Source organism: Myotis yumanensis, unplaced genomic scaffold (assembly GCF_028538775.1).
Source record: "Myotis yumanensis isolate MYYU_CA2020_CCGP unplaced genomic scaffold, mMyoYum1.0.hap1 SCAF_7, whole genome shotgun sequence".
NCBI classification, from domain to species: domain Eukaryota; kingdom Metazoa; phylum Chordata; class Mammalia; order Chiroptera; family Vespertilionidae; genus Myotis; species Myotis yumanensis.
In genome coordinates this window covers 68,936,761-68,954,878 of record NW_027223758.1, presented here as the reverse complement: position 1 = coordinate 68,954,878, position 18,118 = coordinate 68,936,761, and the positions used below count along the sequence as shown (strand labels likewise).

The window sequence follows — 18,118 nt, the reverse complement described above, 5'->3', positions numbered from 1 at the left end:
GTGGATAGAGCGTCAACCTGCTGACTCAAAGGTCCCGGGTTCGATTCCGTCAAGGGCATGTAACTGGGTTGTGGGCACATCCCCAGTGGGAAATGTGCAGGAGGCAGCTGATTGATGTTTCTCTCTCATCGATGTTTCTAACTCTCTATCTCTCTCCCTTCCTTTCTGTAAAAAATCAATAAAATATATTTAAAATAAATAAATTAATTAAATTAAATTAAATAAAGAATCCAGAGTTTTTATGACAAAATAAAAAATCCTATTTGTGATACTTTTTAATAAAAAGTATGACTATTGCCCTAGCCGGTTTGGCTCAATGGATGGAGAGTCGGCCTGCGGACTGAAGGGTCCAGGTTCGATTCCGCTCAGGGGCATGTGCCTTGGTTTCGGGCACATCCCCAGTGCGGGGTGTGCGGGAGGCAGATGATCAATGTTTCTGACTCTCTGTCTTTCTCCCTTCTTCTCTGTAAAAAAACAATAAAATATATTTTTCAAAAATTTTTTTAAAAGTAGGACTATTATTATTATTCCTATTAAATTCATACAGTTGAGTGCCTACATGATAAAGGCCATATACTTGGGGATAAGAACACAGGGAAAAGAATGCAGTCCTGACCCTGCTGGCTTAGCGCAGTGGTTAGAGCGTCAGCCTGAGGCCCAAAGAGTCCCAAGTTCGATTCCTGGTCAAGGGCATGTACTTGGATTGCAGGTTTGATCCCCGAGCTTCTCTCGGGAGGCAACCAATCTAGGAGTCTCTCTCACATCGATGTTTCTCTCTCTCTCTCTCTCTCACCCCTTCCTTTCCACTCTCTAGGAATCAATGAAAAAATATCCCTGGTTGAGGATTAACAACAAAAAAGGCCCCGCCCCTGTGTCTCAGTAGGGGAGTGTCCTCAGGGAACATGCCTGGTGCAGGCCGATCATGATCCTCTCATCTTTGATGTTTCTCTCTCCTTCTTCCTTCCTTTCTCTGAAATCAATAAAAAAATATATTTTTTTAAAAACTCAACAACAACAATAAAGACTCAACCAATGAACACATGAATAAGTGGAACAACAAATCAATGTTTCTCTCTCTTCCTTCCTTCCTCTCTAAAATCAATTCAAAAAATGTAGATAATTAGATCATGTGCCTCTGGGGTCATGTGGATAAATGAGACAAGGCCTGCAAGGCACAGGGTACTGCATACAGTAGGCACCAATCGTGATGATTATAACCCCCAGTACTGATCCTGAGTGGAATAATGAACGGGAGGTGAGAACACAAAGAAGTTGGAGAGGAAGGGCTGTAGCAATGAGGAGCAGTGGAGTTCAATGTTTCAAAAATGATGAGCCAGAGCATTTGAGATCTTGCTTCCTGGCAATTGTCATCAGTTTGGCTCAAATAAACTCATTTAAAAAAAAAAACTCTCTCTCTCAAAAAAAAAGAATGATGATAATGATATTAATAATACTATTTATTAAACGCTGAAACTATGTGCCAGCACTTTGCACACATTAACTCGTTCTCACAACCCTGAGAGGTAAGTACCATCATTATCCCCATTTTACAGGTTAGGAAACTGAAGCAGAGTGGTTTAATTTGTCTCCAGCAGTGGGGATTCAAACGCAGGTCACCTGACGAAAGCTAAGCTACCACTGCACTTGATTAGCTGTGACCTGGTGCCTGCTATAATTGGGTTGTGTACAGAGAACTATGGAAGCTAGCTCACAGCCAATGAGGGCAGGCATCAAAGGAAGGGAGGATGGTGTCTGAGCTGGGTCTTGGTATCTTGGAGATGATATCTGAACTGGGCTGAAGAATTTGCCAGACTTATTAGAGGAGGAAGGGCATTCCAAGAAAGGAAAACATCATGTGCAAAGGCCCAAAGGCTTGGAAGTACACCCCCACTGTCCATAGCAGGAATGAGAAATTGCCCAGGATGGCTGGAGCCCACGCGGAAAAAGGCAGCTGTGGGAAGCAAGGGACGGAGGGAGAGGAAGGGATTTGGATTTGATTCTAGAAGCAATGGGGAGCTTTGAAGTCCTTTCCACAGGGGAGTGGCCAGGCCAGATCTCATTTTAGCTAGATCATGCTGATGGCCCTCTGTTGAACGCACTGGAGGGGCCCGGAAGCTGGGGGACCAGGCGGAGGCAGAGATCCAGGGTGGAGATGGATGATGAGGTCAGACCCTCCTTCCTGGCTGAGTCCTCCACCCTCCCCTGCCATCACCAGTAGACCTAGAAGCGCTCAGAACAGACCGAGTGGAACAGGTCAAGCGGGAATAAGGCTGCCTGGGATGGATGGACACCCAATGCCCGACTCCCAGCCCAGTGGCCTGCGCCCCAGAAAGAAGGGACAGTGGGGAGTGAAAGTGTCAACACTCCACCCCGCCCCAAGTCCAGCCTCCTGCCCCGCCTTCACCCCACCCGCGGACCGCGGCTCATCCTGACTCAGATCGAAACCCCCGCGGCCTCCCCTTTGCGCCGAGGCAGCCAGGCCGCCGAGCTGCTCACGCCCAGCGCCAGCTGCGGGTGGCCGGCCGCGACCGTGCCGAGCGCGCCCAGACAGGCGGCCCCTGACACCCGCTCCTCGGTCCTCCCCTCACTCAGGCCACGCGCTTTGCAACGTTTGCTTTTATTCCTTCCAGAAGGGGATCCGAGAAGGGGCCGCACCACGGCTCTCGGGCGGGGATGACACCGGGTGGGGGAGAGCACCTACGTCCGAGGGCCGCGCGGTCTCGGCGGAGCGAGGGCCGACCTCTTACTGCACGCCCTCCATCATCTTCAGGAACTCTGCGGGAGGGGGAGGAACAGGCGTCAGGGGTCCCCTCAGGGCAAGGAGCCTGCGCCGGGGTGCAGAGTCAGGCCAGGCCGGGGGCGGGGGGTGCTTTGTGGGGGGAAGCGATGAATTGCACGAAACCTACAGCGGTCCCTACCCGCGGCCAGATGAACGCGGTCAGACTCCGCCCCGCCCCGCCCAGCCCCGCCCCAAGGCTGCCCCGGGCGGCGCCCCGCACCTGAGGTTCCCAAGAGGCGCAGGCCCCGCCCCCACACCCCCACGTGCTTGGGCCCCGCCCCCACGTCCCGGCGCGACTTGGGCCCCGCCCCCACGACCCCGCGCGGCTAGGGCCCCGCCCCCACGCCCTCACGTGGCTTGGGCCCCGCCCCACGCTCCCGCGCGACTCCGGCCCCGCCCCCCACGCTCCCGCGGTCCTGACCATCGAAGTCGATGCGGCCGTCGTTGTTCTTGTCGCCGTCTTTCATCAGGGACTCGATCTCCTCCTCGGTCACGTGCTCCCCTGAGGCCCTGAAGATCTCCGTCAGCTCCTCCGCGTCGATGTAGCCGTCGGCGTTCCTGGGGGCGGAGCGGCAGGGCGGGCTCAAGGCCGGTGGCACTCGCCCCGCCCCCGCGTGGCGCCCCTCCCGGACCCTCACCCCAAGAACCTCCGCGTCCTGTCGCCGGACGGACGAGGACCCCAGCGCACCTGTCAAAGATGCGGAAGCACTCGGCCAGCTCCTCCTCGCTCTTGCCCTTCGCGTCCTCTTTCATCTGGCGCACCATCATGACCAAGAACTCCTCGAAGTCGATGGTGCCGCTGCCTGCGGGGCGCAGGGGGGCGTGAGCCCGAGTCCCCCGGGGGTGCTCGCCTCCCCCCAGCACCCTGGCGCCCTGCCTCCGAGGCCTCCGCGCTCACCGTCCTCGTCCACCTCCTCGATGATGGCGTCCAGCTCCTCTTTGGTGGGCGTTTGGCCCAGCATCCTCATCACCGTGCCCAACTCCTTGACACTGATGTCCCCGCCGCCATCGGCGTCAAACATGTCAAAGGCGGCCTTGAACTCTGCGAAGGGAAGGAGGCAGAGGGCTGAAGTGAGCCAGCCTCGCATCTACCACCCTCCCACCGCCGGGGGAACCAAACGCCCCAGCACACATCACCCCCACAGACAGACAGACAGACAGCCGGACATCCTGCCCGGCCCCACTCACCAGCAATCATCTCCTCGCTGAGGTAGGACCGGGCCTCAGCCTGCTGGTCCGTCTGCAGGAGACACAGAGTCAGAGGTGCAGTCTTACCTTAACCCGGTCCCCCTCGACCCCCACCTCTGTTGGAGCCCCCTCGGTCCTCCAGGAGAACAGCTCCAAACCCGCCACCCCCTCCTGCCGCTCCCACAGCCCCAGCCATTTTGGAGAGCTAGAGAGGGCACAGACTATGCCCAAGGCTTTCTCACTTGTCAGCGGAGGTCAAGTCAGCAATCCCCCAGTCACCTTGGGCAAGTTACCTAATGTCCCCTCATCCCCTCACCTCTTCTCTAAAGCTTTTCAGGGATGAAATGGAATCAGGGCTGTGAAAGGACCTTTTAAAATGGACACCATTCCAGCAAGATGTTCCCATTTTCCCAGCTCCTAACAGTGCCTAGTACTTGAATAGGTGCTCAATAAATGTTCTCAAGTCCGTAACGCAGCACCAGGTTATCCAGCACCTACTAAGCATCAAGCCCATACACCAGGCACTAGGACCACCAAGCAGATTCAGGCACATCAATCCTCCCCTCCTGGAACTTGCAGAGAAGATTTTAAGCGTCCTCCGTATGATGCAGTCACAGAAGTAAGTGCCATTCATGGGGGGCAGAACATGATGGGGCCCTTGTGGGGTGAAAATATTTGGGGGGCGGTTCTGATCACATCGAAAACAAGGCATTTGGGTGGGGGCTTTGGGCTGCAGCTGGTGGTGGAGAAGGGCAGAAGCATCCACGTTCTTCACCTCGATGGGTGCTGGCCCTCCTCCTTGCCCTCCACCCTCCTTCCCTCCTTGCCCATGCCATAATTTTTTCTGGCCAGGGCAACAGCAGCTGGCCTCCAGCGTTTAGTTACTCCTTGAAGTGCAGTGGGAGGGGGATCTCTGAGGAAGGTGATGGCTCCAAGTCAGAAACCCTCTCTGGGAGACTGAGGTCCCTCTAACTCTGGTCTGTCGTCTCTGCCCCTCCTCATCAATTTGGAGCTCTTGGGCTCCTGCACCTGAGCTGGCTCAAGGCCCTGCAGGGCTCCCATCTCCAGAGGAGCCTTTCTCTCACTGGCCATGGAGGGCTTGGCCAGGCTTCCAGCAAGTCCTGGCCACCAATTTCCGGGTTGACTCACTCTGGCCCTGGGGGTCTCCATCTCTACTGAGCTAAGGTAGACACAAGCTGAGACACATACACCCCTCACAGTTCTGTGGCCAACATTGCTGGAAGTCTCAGAAGATCTGCAGGGAATTGGCAAGCCTTAAGGATCAATGCCTACCACATCCCAGCCCTGCCCTTTGGAGAGAAGTCCAAGGCTTTCTTCCCAGGCTTCCTCCTGGGTTTTAGGAACCATCATGTTCCATCTTCAAAGGTCCAAGTTACTGCCCCACAGAGCACCCAGATCTGGCCTGAACGAGGCCCAGAAACGCTCCAGCAAGCAAAGGGATGAAGTCCCTTCTTGTCCTTACCATGGTTGCTATTCACAGGGACTCCTCTGCTGCAGGCCACTGCCTCTGCACTCCACCACCCAAAGATGTTCTGGCCTGCTCCAGCCCCTGGGATTTATAGGGGCAACCTCTCCTCCCACCTCCTTGCTCCCCAGGAATGGATGCCCTAGCCAATAAGATCCTGGGGTCAGAGAGCTCCCCCTTCTTCCAGTATCCTAGCCCATTACCTAATTTAGCCAAGGGCCCTTGCAGAGAAATTGAAGCCTCGGAGCAGGTGGCAGGCCTTGACGTCCTAGATTCCTGTGAGAACCCGCCCTGCTCCACTGCCTTAGCGACCTCCCTTCAAGAAATACTCTTGCTCCAAGATGGGTAAGGACAATCAGAATAGAGAAAAGTGAGGGTACACGTAGGATGGGGTGAGCACCAGCCTTGAAGTCCAAAACCCAGTGCCGCCCTGAGCTTCAGTTTCCTTATCTGTGAGGTGGGGATCGTCATAGCCTCCCTCAGAGAGACTGTGGCATATGAGAGCCTGGGTATAAATCACCTAGCTTGTGCCAGTTACCTAGGATTGGCACTTGGCAATGTCCTGTCTTTGAACCATGGTAAGGGGCAGAGGGCAGGAGGAGGGGGAAATGACAGTTATTGAACGTCTCCGACATCCCACAGGCTGTGCTAAGCATTTTTTTTCTTTTCTTTTTCTTTTTTTTTTTTACATGTGCTAAGCATTTTAATCATATGATCTCATCTAGCACTCACCCTATCAGGTGGCAACTACTATTGGGGAGCTTTGTAAATCATTAAGGACTAGAGTCATGTTGGTGATTTTTTTTTTTAATACATTTTATTGATTTTTTACAGAGAGAAAGGGAGAGGGACAGATAGCTAGAAACATCAATGAGAGAGAAACATCCATCAGGTGCCTCCTGCACATGGTCCCACCGGGGATGTGCCGCAACCAAGGCAAATGCCCTTGACCGGAATCGAACCCTGAACCCCTCAGTCCGCAGGCCAACACTCTATCCACTGAGCCAAACCGGTGCTGGCTGGTGATTCTTATTACTCTTGACTGAAGGGATGTTGGGACAGACACTCCTTGAGGGACCTATCCAGAAGGAGAAATGTCTGTAGGGGTCCAGGAAACAGGGTGTGCACTTGGAGGAGAAATCAACATTGAAAGCAGATTCTTCTCTCAAGTTTACCTTCTCTTTTTATATATATTTTATTGATTTTTACAGAGAGGAAGGGAAAAGGATAGAGAGCTAGAAACATCAATGAGAGAGAAACATCAATCAGCTGCCTCCTACACACCACCTACTGGGGATGGAGCCTGAAACCATGGTACATACCCTTGACCAGAATCGAACCCCGGACCCTTCAGTCCATTGGCTGACACTCTGTCCACTGAGCCAAACCAGTTAGGGCTCAAGTTTACCTTCTGCAGGGAAAGGATTTTGGGGACTGACATTCTTGGGGAGAAAGGGGGCCCCGGGAAGTTTCTCCAAGTAGATGATGGGGTAGGTGGCCCCTTGCCAGAGCTCAGTGAAGAAGTCTGGAGGTGCTTAGCTGGCCGTCTGGAGAGTGAAGGGCTGGGTAGATCAGGTTAAGTCCCAAGGGAGCCCTGCCTGAGAATCCACAGGGTCCAGGCTGGGTGTTGGGGGGTAGGCAGTGCTCATGGTGAATGGCTAAGTCAACAGAAAGAGCAGTGAGACAACCGAGTGCAGATTCTGGGGCCAGTGAAAGGGGGCTGGATACCAAGGAAGGCAGATGGACAGTGGCAACTGGGATGCCCTCTTCCCCTATATATAGACATTCCTAATGAAAGCCCAGCAGAGCCAGGCCAGGCTAAATAAGGCCTCCCCCAGCCAGGCAGCGGGCCAAGGTGCAGCAACAACTAGGGGATTCCAATGTGGACACAACCATTAGAACCAGTTGATCCCTTTGGAACAGAGTGTGGAACTCTCGGCAGTCATTTGTTCATTAATTTGCTCTTTCGTTTATTCAGGAAAATAGGTAAGGTCCAAACTCAGTGCAGCCAAGCAAGGTCCTACTTACCCCTGGTCAGACTCAAGTACAGCTCCAAGCATCACCCTTCATGCCTCCAGGCCTTTACACATGGTGGGTTTTTTCTTCCAGGACTTCCCATCTTCCCTTTCTTCATCTACCTACTTCCCTATCATCTTTCTCAGTTTTAACATCACTTGCTCCAGGATCACTTCTCCCCTACACCCAGGCCAGGGGGGTCTCCTCAGTCATAGCACTGAGCATGCCACATAATCACGACCTGCTCCGAGTTCCACCAGAGACGGTGTCCTGTTCACCATTGCATTCCCCAGCACCCAGCACTCGTTCAATAAAGTATTGTAAGGATAACTGAACTGAATGGCATCTGGTTCAATATAAGGAGGAAGTTCTTAAGAGTCATGGTTGAACAACAACAGGAACAGGCAACCTCAGGAGGTAATGAGCTTCCTGTTACTGAATATATGCAAGCAGAAATTTGATGACCTTCTCTCGGAGATGGTAGGAAGACACTCATACAGAATCTAAGAATAGTGGAGAATACAGGACATCCTGAGTTCTCCTTGTTCTGGCCCTGTGTGTATGACCCAGGGTAAACCCCTTCCGTTCACCCATCTAGAAAATGAAAGTGCTAGTCCTGATTTCTGAGTGACCTTCCCAACAACCCATGGTTTTTGCTTTGTATCCAGACTAGGAGGCATATGCCAAAGTACAAGTTAAGATTTAGCCAACATTTGGCGAATGCATGAGTGCTGAATGAATGAACGAACTGTGCTTTTTTGCCCCAGCACCCTGCTGGTAAGCTGAATGAAGACTACTTAGAGCTTTGAAATTACACAGACTTGGCCTTAAATCCCAGCTCCCCTGTTTTCTAGCTGTGGACTTGGGGAAACTCAATTTGCCTCAGTCTCTTCATCTTTTTAAAAAATATATATATTTATTGATTTCAGAACTGAAGGGGGGGAGAGAGAGAGAGAGAGAAACATTAATGAAGCGAATCATTGATTGGCTTCCTCCTGCATGCCACACACAGGGATGGAACCCGCAACCTGGGCATGTGCCCTGACCACGGAATCAAACCTCCTGGTTCATAGGTTAACTCTCAACCACTGAGCCACACAGGCTGGGCATCTTCATCTTGACAATGAAACAGTATTGTCCAGTAACAAACAACCCCCTCCCCAAGATGTTGTGAGGTGAGATGTGACCTCCTGTAATGTGCCTAGAATAGGATGTATGACCCAATGGAACCTCAAGAAATGTGAGCCCTGCTTCTTCTGCACGCGGGGAGGGCAGGGAGTGTGTTTTCCACCAAATCTGTTTCCCTGGACTCCTCTCCTGTGCCATTCGAAATGCATAGGGACTACTGCCTGGCTTTATTTGTTCCCTAGTATGACTAGCAATATCTGCCCTTTTAGGCCCTGGTAGGGCCTGCCATCTGGGCCTTCTGACAGGCAGCAACAATAAATTCTCAACCTGCTGCTGTCCTCTGGATAAAAGATAAAACAGCCCTAACCGGTTTGGCTCAGTGGATAGAGTGAAGGGTCCCAGGTTCGATTCCGGTCGGGGGCATGTGCCTTGGTTGCGGGCACATCCCCAGCGCTGGGTGTGCGGGAGGCAGCTGATTGATGTTTCTCTCTCATCGATGTTTCTGACTCAGTCTCTCTCCCTTCCTCTCTGTAAAAAATCAATAAAATATATTTTTTAAAAATTTTTTTAAAAAGTATGACTATTATTATTCCTATTCACTTCATACAGTTGAGTGCCTACATGGTAAAGGCCATATGCTTGGGAAAAAGAACACAGGAAAAACGATGTAGTCCTGACCCTGGCTGGCTTAGCTCAGTGGTTAGAGTGTCAGCCTGAGGCCCAAAGAGTCGAGGGTTCGATTCCTGGTCAAGGGCATGTACTTGGATTGCAGGTTTGATCCCCGAGCTTCTTTAGGGAGGCAACCCATCTAGGAGTATCTTTCACATCGATGTTTCTCTCTCTCTCACCCCTTCATTTCCACTCTCTAGGAATCATTGAAAAAATATCCCTGGTTGAGGATTAACAACAAAAAAGGCCCCGCCCATGTGTCTCAGTAGGTAAGTGTCCTCAGGGCACATCCCTGGTGCAGGCCGATCAATGATCCTCTCATCATTGATGTTTCTCTCTCCTTCTTCCTTCCTTTCTCTGAAATCAATAAAAATATATATAGGGAGAGAAACCAAGATGGCGGCATAGGTAAACTCCAGAAATTGCTGCCTCCCACAACAACTTCAAAAATACAACGAAAAGACAAAATGGACATCAGAACTACAGGAAGGCTGGCTGAGTGGAAATTCTACAACTAGAAGGAAAGAGAAAAGCACACTGAGACCCAGAGGAGCTGTGGAAGTAAAGTGCAGAGGTACAGAGGCACGAGCGCAGGTGGAAAGGGGCTGGCACCTGAGGACGCGGCTGTCTTTTTGAATCGGGAGGGAGTCACAAGCCCCCGACTTCTCTGAACTCCAGGTCCGGGAAGTCTCTGGGGACCCAGGACTCATACTGGGAGAAACTGGACTGTCTGGCCGCAGGCAGAACTCGGAACTTGAGGGCGGCTTTCCCTCAGAGGTGCTTGTAATGATTACAGGGACACTGAAACGCAGGGCCCCTTAGGGCAGGGCTGAGGATCAGCCATAGCTGCTTGCTCCACCCTGTTGATTCCCTGAGACCCCGACCCACCCAGGTTGCGACAGAGGCTTTTGCATATGAATGGCCTGGCCCTTTGCAATCTAAAATTACCTAAAAAACTACAGCTGGGCCAGACAGACCCAGAACTTCCAAAAGAAGGCCCAAGGCCCCACAGCAGCTTGCATTGCTTCACAGCTGGGCCTCATCTGGGCACCTCCAAACCCCAAACAAGGAAAAGGAATCTGCAGATCTCTCTGTAGCTCCTGCTGGGTAGCCTCAGGCAGAGGCTAAATTAGCACCTCCTTAGATCCAAGAGCCAGTGTACCCAGTGGTCAGAGTGGGACCATCCAGAATACAACTCCTCAGATCCATAAGGGACACACTCAGGGGGCAGACTCAATGAGCACCAAAGCCCCACTGAAGCAAGTCTTGCCCCAGAAGGGTGTCTTCAGCACAGAAGTTCTTCCACCATAACCACGGCTGATTCTCACAGCCAATTGGCCTGGAGGTCAATTCCTTCCAGTGATACCTACAACAATCAAGGCTTAACTACAACAAGACTGAGCACACAGCCCACAAAGGGGTGCACCAAGAGTGTCCACCTCAGGTAATTGGGGAGGCTGAGCCATTGGGCCCTATAGGACACCTAGCACACAAAGCCACTCTACCAACACAGGGAAGCATAAAAAATGCGGAGACAAAGAAACAGGTCACAAATGACAGAAATGGAGGAAAGCAAACAACTGGATATAGAGTTCAAAACCACAGTTATAAGGTTTTTCAAGAATTTTCTGGAAACCACTGATAAATTTAGTGCAGTGATTCCCAAAGTGGGCGCTACCGCCCCCTGGTGGGCGCTGCAGCAATCCAGGGGGGCGGTGATGGCCACAGGTGCATTTGTTTTAACTTCTTTTGTATTACCTTTCTATTCTGAGTTCAATAAATAGTTTCATAATTTCAAACGTCAATGTTTCTAATTTACACCTTTCTTTACTATATTTTATGAAAGAGGTAGAAACATTAATACATATGTCTTTCTGTTTAATTGCTATTAAAATTTTTTAAAAATTAATTTCCAGGGGGTGCTGAGTAATATTTTTTCTGGAAAGGGGGCGGTAGGCCAAATAAGTTTGGGAACCACTGATTTAGTGAGACCCTGGAGGATATGAAAAAAGACCAACTAGAGATTAGGCATACACTGACTGAAATAAAGAATAATATATAGAGATCCAACAGCAGATAAGAGGATCCCAAGAATCAAGTCAAAAATTTGAAATACAGAGAAACAAAAAATACCCAACCGGAAAAGCAAAAAGAAAAAAGAATAAAAAAATATGAAGATAGTGTAAGGAGCCTCTGGGACAACTTCAAGCGTACCAACATCCGAATTATAGAGGTGCCAGAAGAAGAGAGAAGACAAGATATTGAAAACCTATTTGAAGAAATAATGACAGAAAACTTCCCCTACCTGGTGAAAGAAATAGACTTATAAGTCCAGGAAGCACAGAGAACCCCAAACAAAAGGAATCCAAAGAGGACCACACCAAGACACATCATAATTAAAATGCCAAGGGCAAAAGACAAAGAATCTTAAAAGCAGCAAGAGAAAAAAAGTCAGTTACCTACAAGGGAGTACCCATATGACTGTCATCTGATTTCTCAACAGAAACTATGCAGGCCAGAAGGGAGTTGCAAGAAATATTCAAAGTGATGAATAGCAAGAACCTACAACCAAGATTACTTTATCCAGCAAAGCTATCATTCAGAATTGAAGGTCAGATAAAGAGCTTCACAGATAAGAAAAAGCTAAAGGAGTTCATCAACACCAAACCAGCATTATATGAAATGCTGAAAGGTATTCTTTAAGAAGAGGAAGAAGAAAAAGGTAAAGATACATTTATGAACAGCAAATACATATTTATCAACAAGTGAATCTAAAAATCAAGTGAATAAAAAATCTGATGATCAGAGTAAACTGGTGAATATAATAGAACCAGGGGCATGGAAAGGGAGTGGACTGACAATTCTTGGGGGGAGTGGGGTGTGGGAGTGCAGGAAGAGACTGGAAAAAATCGTAAACCTATGGATGAGGACAGTGGGAGAGGTAAGGGCAGAGGGTGGGGCAGGAACTGGGTGGAGGAGAGATATGGGGGGGAAAAAAAGAGGAACAACTGTAATAATCTGAACAATAAAGATTTAATTTTTAAAAAATGTTATCTGAAAAAAACCAAAAACAGTGGAGAGCAATATTGTAGTGAATATGTCTAGATAGGAAACACTAAAAAAGTTACAGAATTGACAGTATTTAAAACTTTTGGATGTGCATATGAGCAAATACCACTTTGTAAAGACATAGTAGAAGCTCAAGAAGAAAAAATTCTGCTAATTCAATAATTGAATTTTTTACTTTGTTCAGCTATTAAATAATATGTATTTAAGGTATAAAGACTAGTAAAATCAGGACCTATGTACTCACAGTACAGTTAAAAAAAATAAAACATGCATTGCTATTTAACTCTCACTGAAAAAAAATAAAATAAATATATATATATGTTTAAAAGACTCAACAACAACAATACTCAACCAGTGAACACATAAATAAGTAGAACAACAAATCAATGTTTCTCTTCCTCCATTCCTCTCTAAAATCAATTCAAAAAAATGGAGATAATTAGATCATGTGCCTCTGGGGTTGTGTGGATAAATGAGACAAGGCCTGCAAGGCACAGGGCACTGCATACAGTAGGCACCAATCGTGATGATTATAACCCCCAGTACTGACCCTGAGTGGAATAATAACTGGGAAACATGAACGGGAGGTGAGAACACAAAGAAGTTGGAGAGGAAGGGCTGTAGCAATGAGGAGCAGTGGAGTTCAATGTTTCAAAAATGATGAGCCAGAGCATTTGAGATCTTGCTTCCTGGCAATTGTCATCAGTTTGGCTCAAATAAACTCATTTTTTAAAAAAACTCTCTCTCTCAAAAAAAAGAATGATGATAATGATATTAATAATACTATTTATTAAACGCTGAAACTATGTGCCAGCACTTTGCACACATTAACTCGTTCTCACAACCCTGAGAGGTAAGTACCATCATTATCCCCATTTTACAGGTTAGGAAACTGAAGCAGAGTGGTTTAATTTGTCTCCAGCAGTGGGGATTCAAACGCAGGTCACCTGACGAAAGCTAAGCTACCACTGCACTTGATTAGCTGTGACCTGGTGCCTGCTATAATTGGGTTGTGTACAGAGAACTATGGAAGCTAGCTCACAGCCAATGAGGGCAGGCATCAAAGGAAGGGAGGATGGTGTCTGAGCTGGGTCTTGGTATCTTGGAGATGATATCTGAACTGGGCTGAAGAATTTGCCAGACTTATTAGAGGAGGAAGGGCATTCCAAGAAAGGAAAACATCATGTGCAAAGGCCCAAAGGCTTGGAAGTACACCCCCACTGTCCATAGCAGGAATGAGAAATTGCCCAGGATGGCTGGAGCCCACGCGGAAAAAGGCAGCTGTGGGAAGCAAGGGACGGAGGGAGAGGAAGGGATTTGGATTTGATTCTAGAAGCAATGGGGAGCCTTGAAGTCCTTTCCACAGGGGAGTGGCCAGGCCAGATCTCATTTTAGCTAGATCATGCTGATGGCCCTCTGTTGAACGCACTGGAGGGGCCCGGAAGCTGGGGGACCAGGCGGAGGCAGAGATCCAGGGTGGAGATGGATGATGAGGTCAGACCCTCCTTCCTGGCTGAGTCCTCCACCCTCCCCTGCCATCACCAGTAGACCTAGAAGCGCTCAGAACAGACCGAGTGGAACAGGTCAAGCGGGAATAAGGCTGCCTGGGATGGATGGACACCCAATGCCCGACTCCCAGCCCAGTGGCCTGCGCCCCAGAAAGAAGGGACAGTGGGGAGTGAAAGTGTCAACACTCCACCCCGCCCCAAGTCCAGCCTCCTGCCCCGCCTTCACCCCACCCGCGGACCGCGGCTCATCCTGACTCAGATCGAAACCCCCGCGGCCTCCCCTTTGCGCCGAGGCAGCCAGGCCGCCGAGCTGCTCACGCCCAGCGCCAGCTGCGGGTGGCCGGCCGCGACCGTGCCGAGCGCGCCCAGACAGGCGGCCCCTGACACCCGCTCCTCGGTCCTCCCCTCACTCAGGCCACGCGCTTTGCAACGTTTGCTTTTATTCCTTCCAGAAGGGGATCCGAGAAGGGGCCGCACCACGGCTCTCGGGCGGGGATGACACCGGGTGGGGGAGAGCACCTACGTCCGAGGGCCGCGCGGTCTCGGCGGAGCGAGGGCCGACCTCTTACTGCACGCCCTCCATCATCTTCAGGAACTCTGCGGGAGGGGGAGGAACAGGCGTCAGGGGTCCCCTCAGGGCAAGGAGCCTGCGCCGGGGTGCAGAGTCAGGCCAGGCCGGGGGCGGGGGGTGCTTTGAGGGGGGAAGCGATGAATTGCACGAAACCGGAGGCGGTCCCTACCGCCGAGGGGGAAGGGGGAAAGCGGACAGGCTCCGCCCCGCCCCTCCCTAAGGCTGCGCCGCGCCCCACTCCCGAGGCTCCCGATCGGCTCGGGCCCCGCCCCCCACGCTCCCGCGGTCCTGACCATCGAAGTCGATGCGGCCGTCGTTGTTCTTGTCGCCGTCTTTCATCAGGGACTCGATCTCCTCTTCGGTCACGTGCTCCCCAGAGGACTTGAAGATCTCCGCCAGCTCCTCCGCGTCGATGTAGCCGTCGGCGTTCCTGGGGGCGGAGCGGCAGGGCGGGCTCAAGGCCGGCGGCGCTCGACCCGCCCCCGCGGGGCGCCCCCTCCCAGACCCTCACCCCGAGAACCTCCGCGTCCTGTCGCCGGACGGACGAGGACCCCAGCGCACCTGTCAAAGATGCGGAAGCACTCGGCCAGCTCCTCCTCGCTCTTGCCCTTCGCGTCCTCTTTCATCTGGCGCACCATCATGACCAAGAACTCCTCGAAGTCGATGGTGCCGCTGCCTGCGGGGCGCAGGGGGGCGTGAGCCCGAGTCCCCCGGGGGTGCTCGCCTCCCCCCAGCACCCTGGCGCCCTGCCTCCGAGGCCTCCGCGCTCACCGTCCTCGTCCACCTCCTCGATGATGGCGTCCAGCTCCTCTTTGGTGGGCGTTTGGCCCAGTATCTTCATCACCGTGCCCAACTCCTTAACACTGATGTCCCCGCCGCCATCGGCGTCAAACATGTCAAAGGCGGCCTTGAACTCTGCGAAGGGAAGGAGGCAGAGGGCTGAAGTGAGCCAGCCTCGCATCTACCACCCTCCCACCCCCGGGGGAACCAAACGCCCCAGCACACATCACCCCCACAGACAGACAGACAGACAGCCGGACATCCTGCCCGGCCCCACTCACCAGCAATCATCTCCTCGCTGAGGTAGGACCGGGCCTCAGCCTGCTGGTCCGTCTGCAGGAGACACAGAGTCAGAGGTGCAGTCTTACCTTAACCCGGTCCCCCTCGACCCCCACCTCTGTTGGAGCCCCCTCGGTCCTCCAGGAGAACAGCTCCAAACCCGCCACCTCTCCTGCCGCTCCCACAGCCCCAGCCATTTTGGAGAGCTAGAGAGGGCACAGACTATGCCCAAGGCTTTCTCACTTGTCAGCAGAGGTCAAGTCAGCAACCCCCCAGTCACCTTGGGCAAGTTACCTAATGTCCCCTCATCCCCTCACCTCTTCTCTAAAGCTTTTCAGGGATGAAATGGAATCAGGGCTGTGAAAGGACCTTTTAAAATGGACACCATTCCAGCAAGATGTTCCCATTTTCCCAGCTCCTAACAGTGCCTAGTACTTGAATAGGTGCTCAATAAATGTTCTCAAGTCCGTAACGCAGCACCAGGTTATCCAGCACCTACTAAGCGTCAAGCCCATACACCAGGCACTGGGACCACCAAGCAGAGTCAGACACATCAATCCTCCCCTCCGAGAATTTGCAGAGATGAAGATTTTTTTAAATATATTTTTAATGATTTCCGATAGGAAGGGAGTGGGAGAGAGCGATAGAAACATCAATGTTGATAGAGAATCATTGATGGGCTGCCTCCTGCACGCCCCACACTGGGGATCCTGCCTGCAACCCAGGCATGTGCCCTTGACTGGAATCAAACCTGGGACCCTTTAGTCTGCAGGCCGACGCTCTGGCCACCAAGCCAAACCAGCTAGGGCCAGAGACGGAGATTTTAAGCGTCCTTCATATGGTGCAGTCACAAAAGTAAATGCCATTCATGGGGGGCAGAACATGAAGGGACCCTTGTGGGGTGAAAATAATATTGGGGGGGGGGGTTCTGATCACATCTAAGCCAAGGCATTTGGGTAGGGGCTTTGGGCTGCAGCTGGTGGTGGAGAAGGGCAGAAGCATCCACGTTCTTGAGCTCGATGGGTGTTGGCCCTCCTCCTTGCCCTCCACCTTCCTTCCCTCCTTGCCCATGCCAGGAGGACAAGCTAATTTTAGTCTGGTGAGGACAACAACAGCTGTCCTCCAGCGTTTAGTTACTCCTTGACTTGCAGTGGGGAGGGGGATCTCAGAGGAAGGTGATGGCTCCAAGTCAGAAACCCTCTCTGGGAGGCTGAGGTCTCCCTAACTCTGGTCTGTCGTCTCTGCCCCTCCTCATCAATTTGGAGCTCTTGGGCTCCTGCACCTGAGCTGGCTCAAGGCCCTGCAGGGCTCCCATCTCCAGAGGAGCCTTTCTCTCACTGGCCATGGAGGGCTTGGCCAGGCTTCCAGCAAGTCCTGGCCACCAATTTCCGGGTTGACTCACTCTGGCCCTGGGGGTCTCCATCTCTACTGAGCTAAGGTAGACACAAGCTGAGACACATACACCCCTCACAGTTCTGTGGCCAACATTGCTGGAAGTCTCAGAAGGTCTGCAGGGAATTGGCAAGCCCTAAGGATCAATGCCTACCACATCCCAGCCCTGCCCTTTGGAGAGAAGTCCAAGGCTTTCTTCCCAGGCTTCCTCCTGGGTTTTAGGAACCATCATGTTCCATCTTCAAAGGTCCAAGTTACTGCCCCACAGAGCACCCAGATCTGGCCTGAACGAGGCCCAGAAACGCTCCAGCAAGCAAAGGGATGAAGTCCCTTCTTGTCCTTACCATGGTTGCTATTCACAGGGACTCCTCTGCTGCAGGCCACTGCCTCTGCACTCCACCACCCAAAGATGTTCTGGCCTGCTCCAGCCCCTGGGATTTGTAGGGGCACCCTGTCCTCCCACCTCCTTGCGCCCCAGGACTGGATGCCCTAGCCAATCAGATCCTGGGGTGAGAGAGCTCCCCCTCCTTCCAGTGTCCTACCAATTACCTAATTTAGCCAAGGGCCCTTGCAGAGAAATTGAAGCCTCGGAGCAGGTGGCAGGCCTTGACGTTCTAGATTTGTGAGGAGAACCTGCCTTGCTCCACTGCCTTAGCGACCTCCCTTCTAAAAATACACTTGCTCCAAGACGGGTAAGGACAATCAGAATAGAGAAAGTAAGGGTACAGGTAGGATGGGGCTAGCACCAGCCTTGAAGTCCAAAACCCAGTGCCGCCCTGAGCTTCAGTTTTCTTATCGGTGAGGTGGGGATCGTCATAACCTCCCTCAGAGAGACTGTGGCATATGACAGCCTGGGTATAAATCACCTAGCTTGTGCCCGTTACATAGGATTGGCACTTGGCAAGTGGAATGTCCTGTCTTTGAACCATGGTAAGGGGCAGAGGGCAGGAGGAGGGGGAAATGATAGTTATTGAACGTCTCAGACATCCCACAGGCTGTGCTAAGTATTTTAACCACATGATCTCATCTAGTACTCACCCTATGAGGTAGCAACTATTATTGGGGAGCTTTGTAAATCATAAAGGACTAGAGTCATGTTGGTGATTCTTATTAATATTGACTGAGGGGAAGTTGGGACAGACAGTTCTTGATGGACCCATCCAGGAGAAATGTCTGTAGGGGTCCAGGAAACAGGGTGTGCACTTGGAGGAGAAATCAACATTGAAAGCAGATTCTTCTCTCAAGTTTACCTT

General features: G+C 51.6%; 2 protein-coding genes and 1 long non-coding RNA gene across 3 annotated transcripts; 1 reads left to right on the top strand and 2 right to left on the bottom strand.

The window, feature by feature from the left end:
* Window positions 1-2,601: 2,601 nt before the first annotated feature.
* Window positions 2,602-5,559, bottom strand: TNNC2 (troponin C2, fast skeletal type). The gene is made up of 6 exons (XM_070420849.1): window positions 5,451-5,559; window positions 3,968-4,019; window positions 3,678-3,821; window positions 3,468-3,582; window positions 3,201-3,337; window positions 2,602-2,775 (listed from the first exon to the last, which is right to left on the bottom strand). Exons 1-6 carry the CDS (start codon window positions 5,451-5,453, stop codon window positions 2,744-2,746), a joined length of 483 nt encoding a protein of 160 aa, XP_070276950.1. The 5' UTR covers window positions 5,454-5,559; the 3' UTR covers window positions 2,602-2,743.
* LOC139014102 (uncharacterized) lies at window positions 3,207-13,085 on the top strand. The gene is made up of 3 exons (XR_011472189.1): window positions 3,207-4,586; window positions 9,467-9,535; window positions 9,649-13,085. It is a non-coding gene; the product is annotated as an uncharacterized lncRNA (long non-coding RNA).
* Window positions 13,086-14,266: 1,181 nt separating this feature from the next.
* Window positions 14,267-17,317, bottom strand: LOC139014100 (troponin C, skeletal muscle-like). The gene is made up of 6 exons (XM_070420848.1): window positions 17,210-17,317; window positions 15,476-15,527; window positions 15,186-15,329; window positions 14,976-15,090; window positions 14,708-14,844; window positions 14,267-14,440 (listed from the first exon to the last, which is right to left on the bottom strand). Exons 1-6 carry the CDS (start codon window positions 17,210-17,212, stop codon window positions 14,409-14,411), a joined length of 483 nt encoding a protein of 160 aa, XP_070276949.1. The 5' UTR covers window positions 17,213-17,317; the 3' UTR covers window positions 14,267-14,408.
* Between the last annotated feature and the right edge of the window lie 801 nt (window positions 17,318-18,118).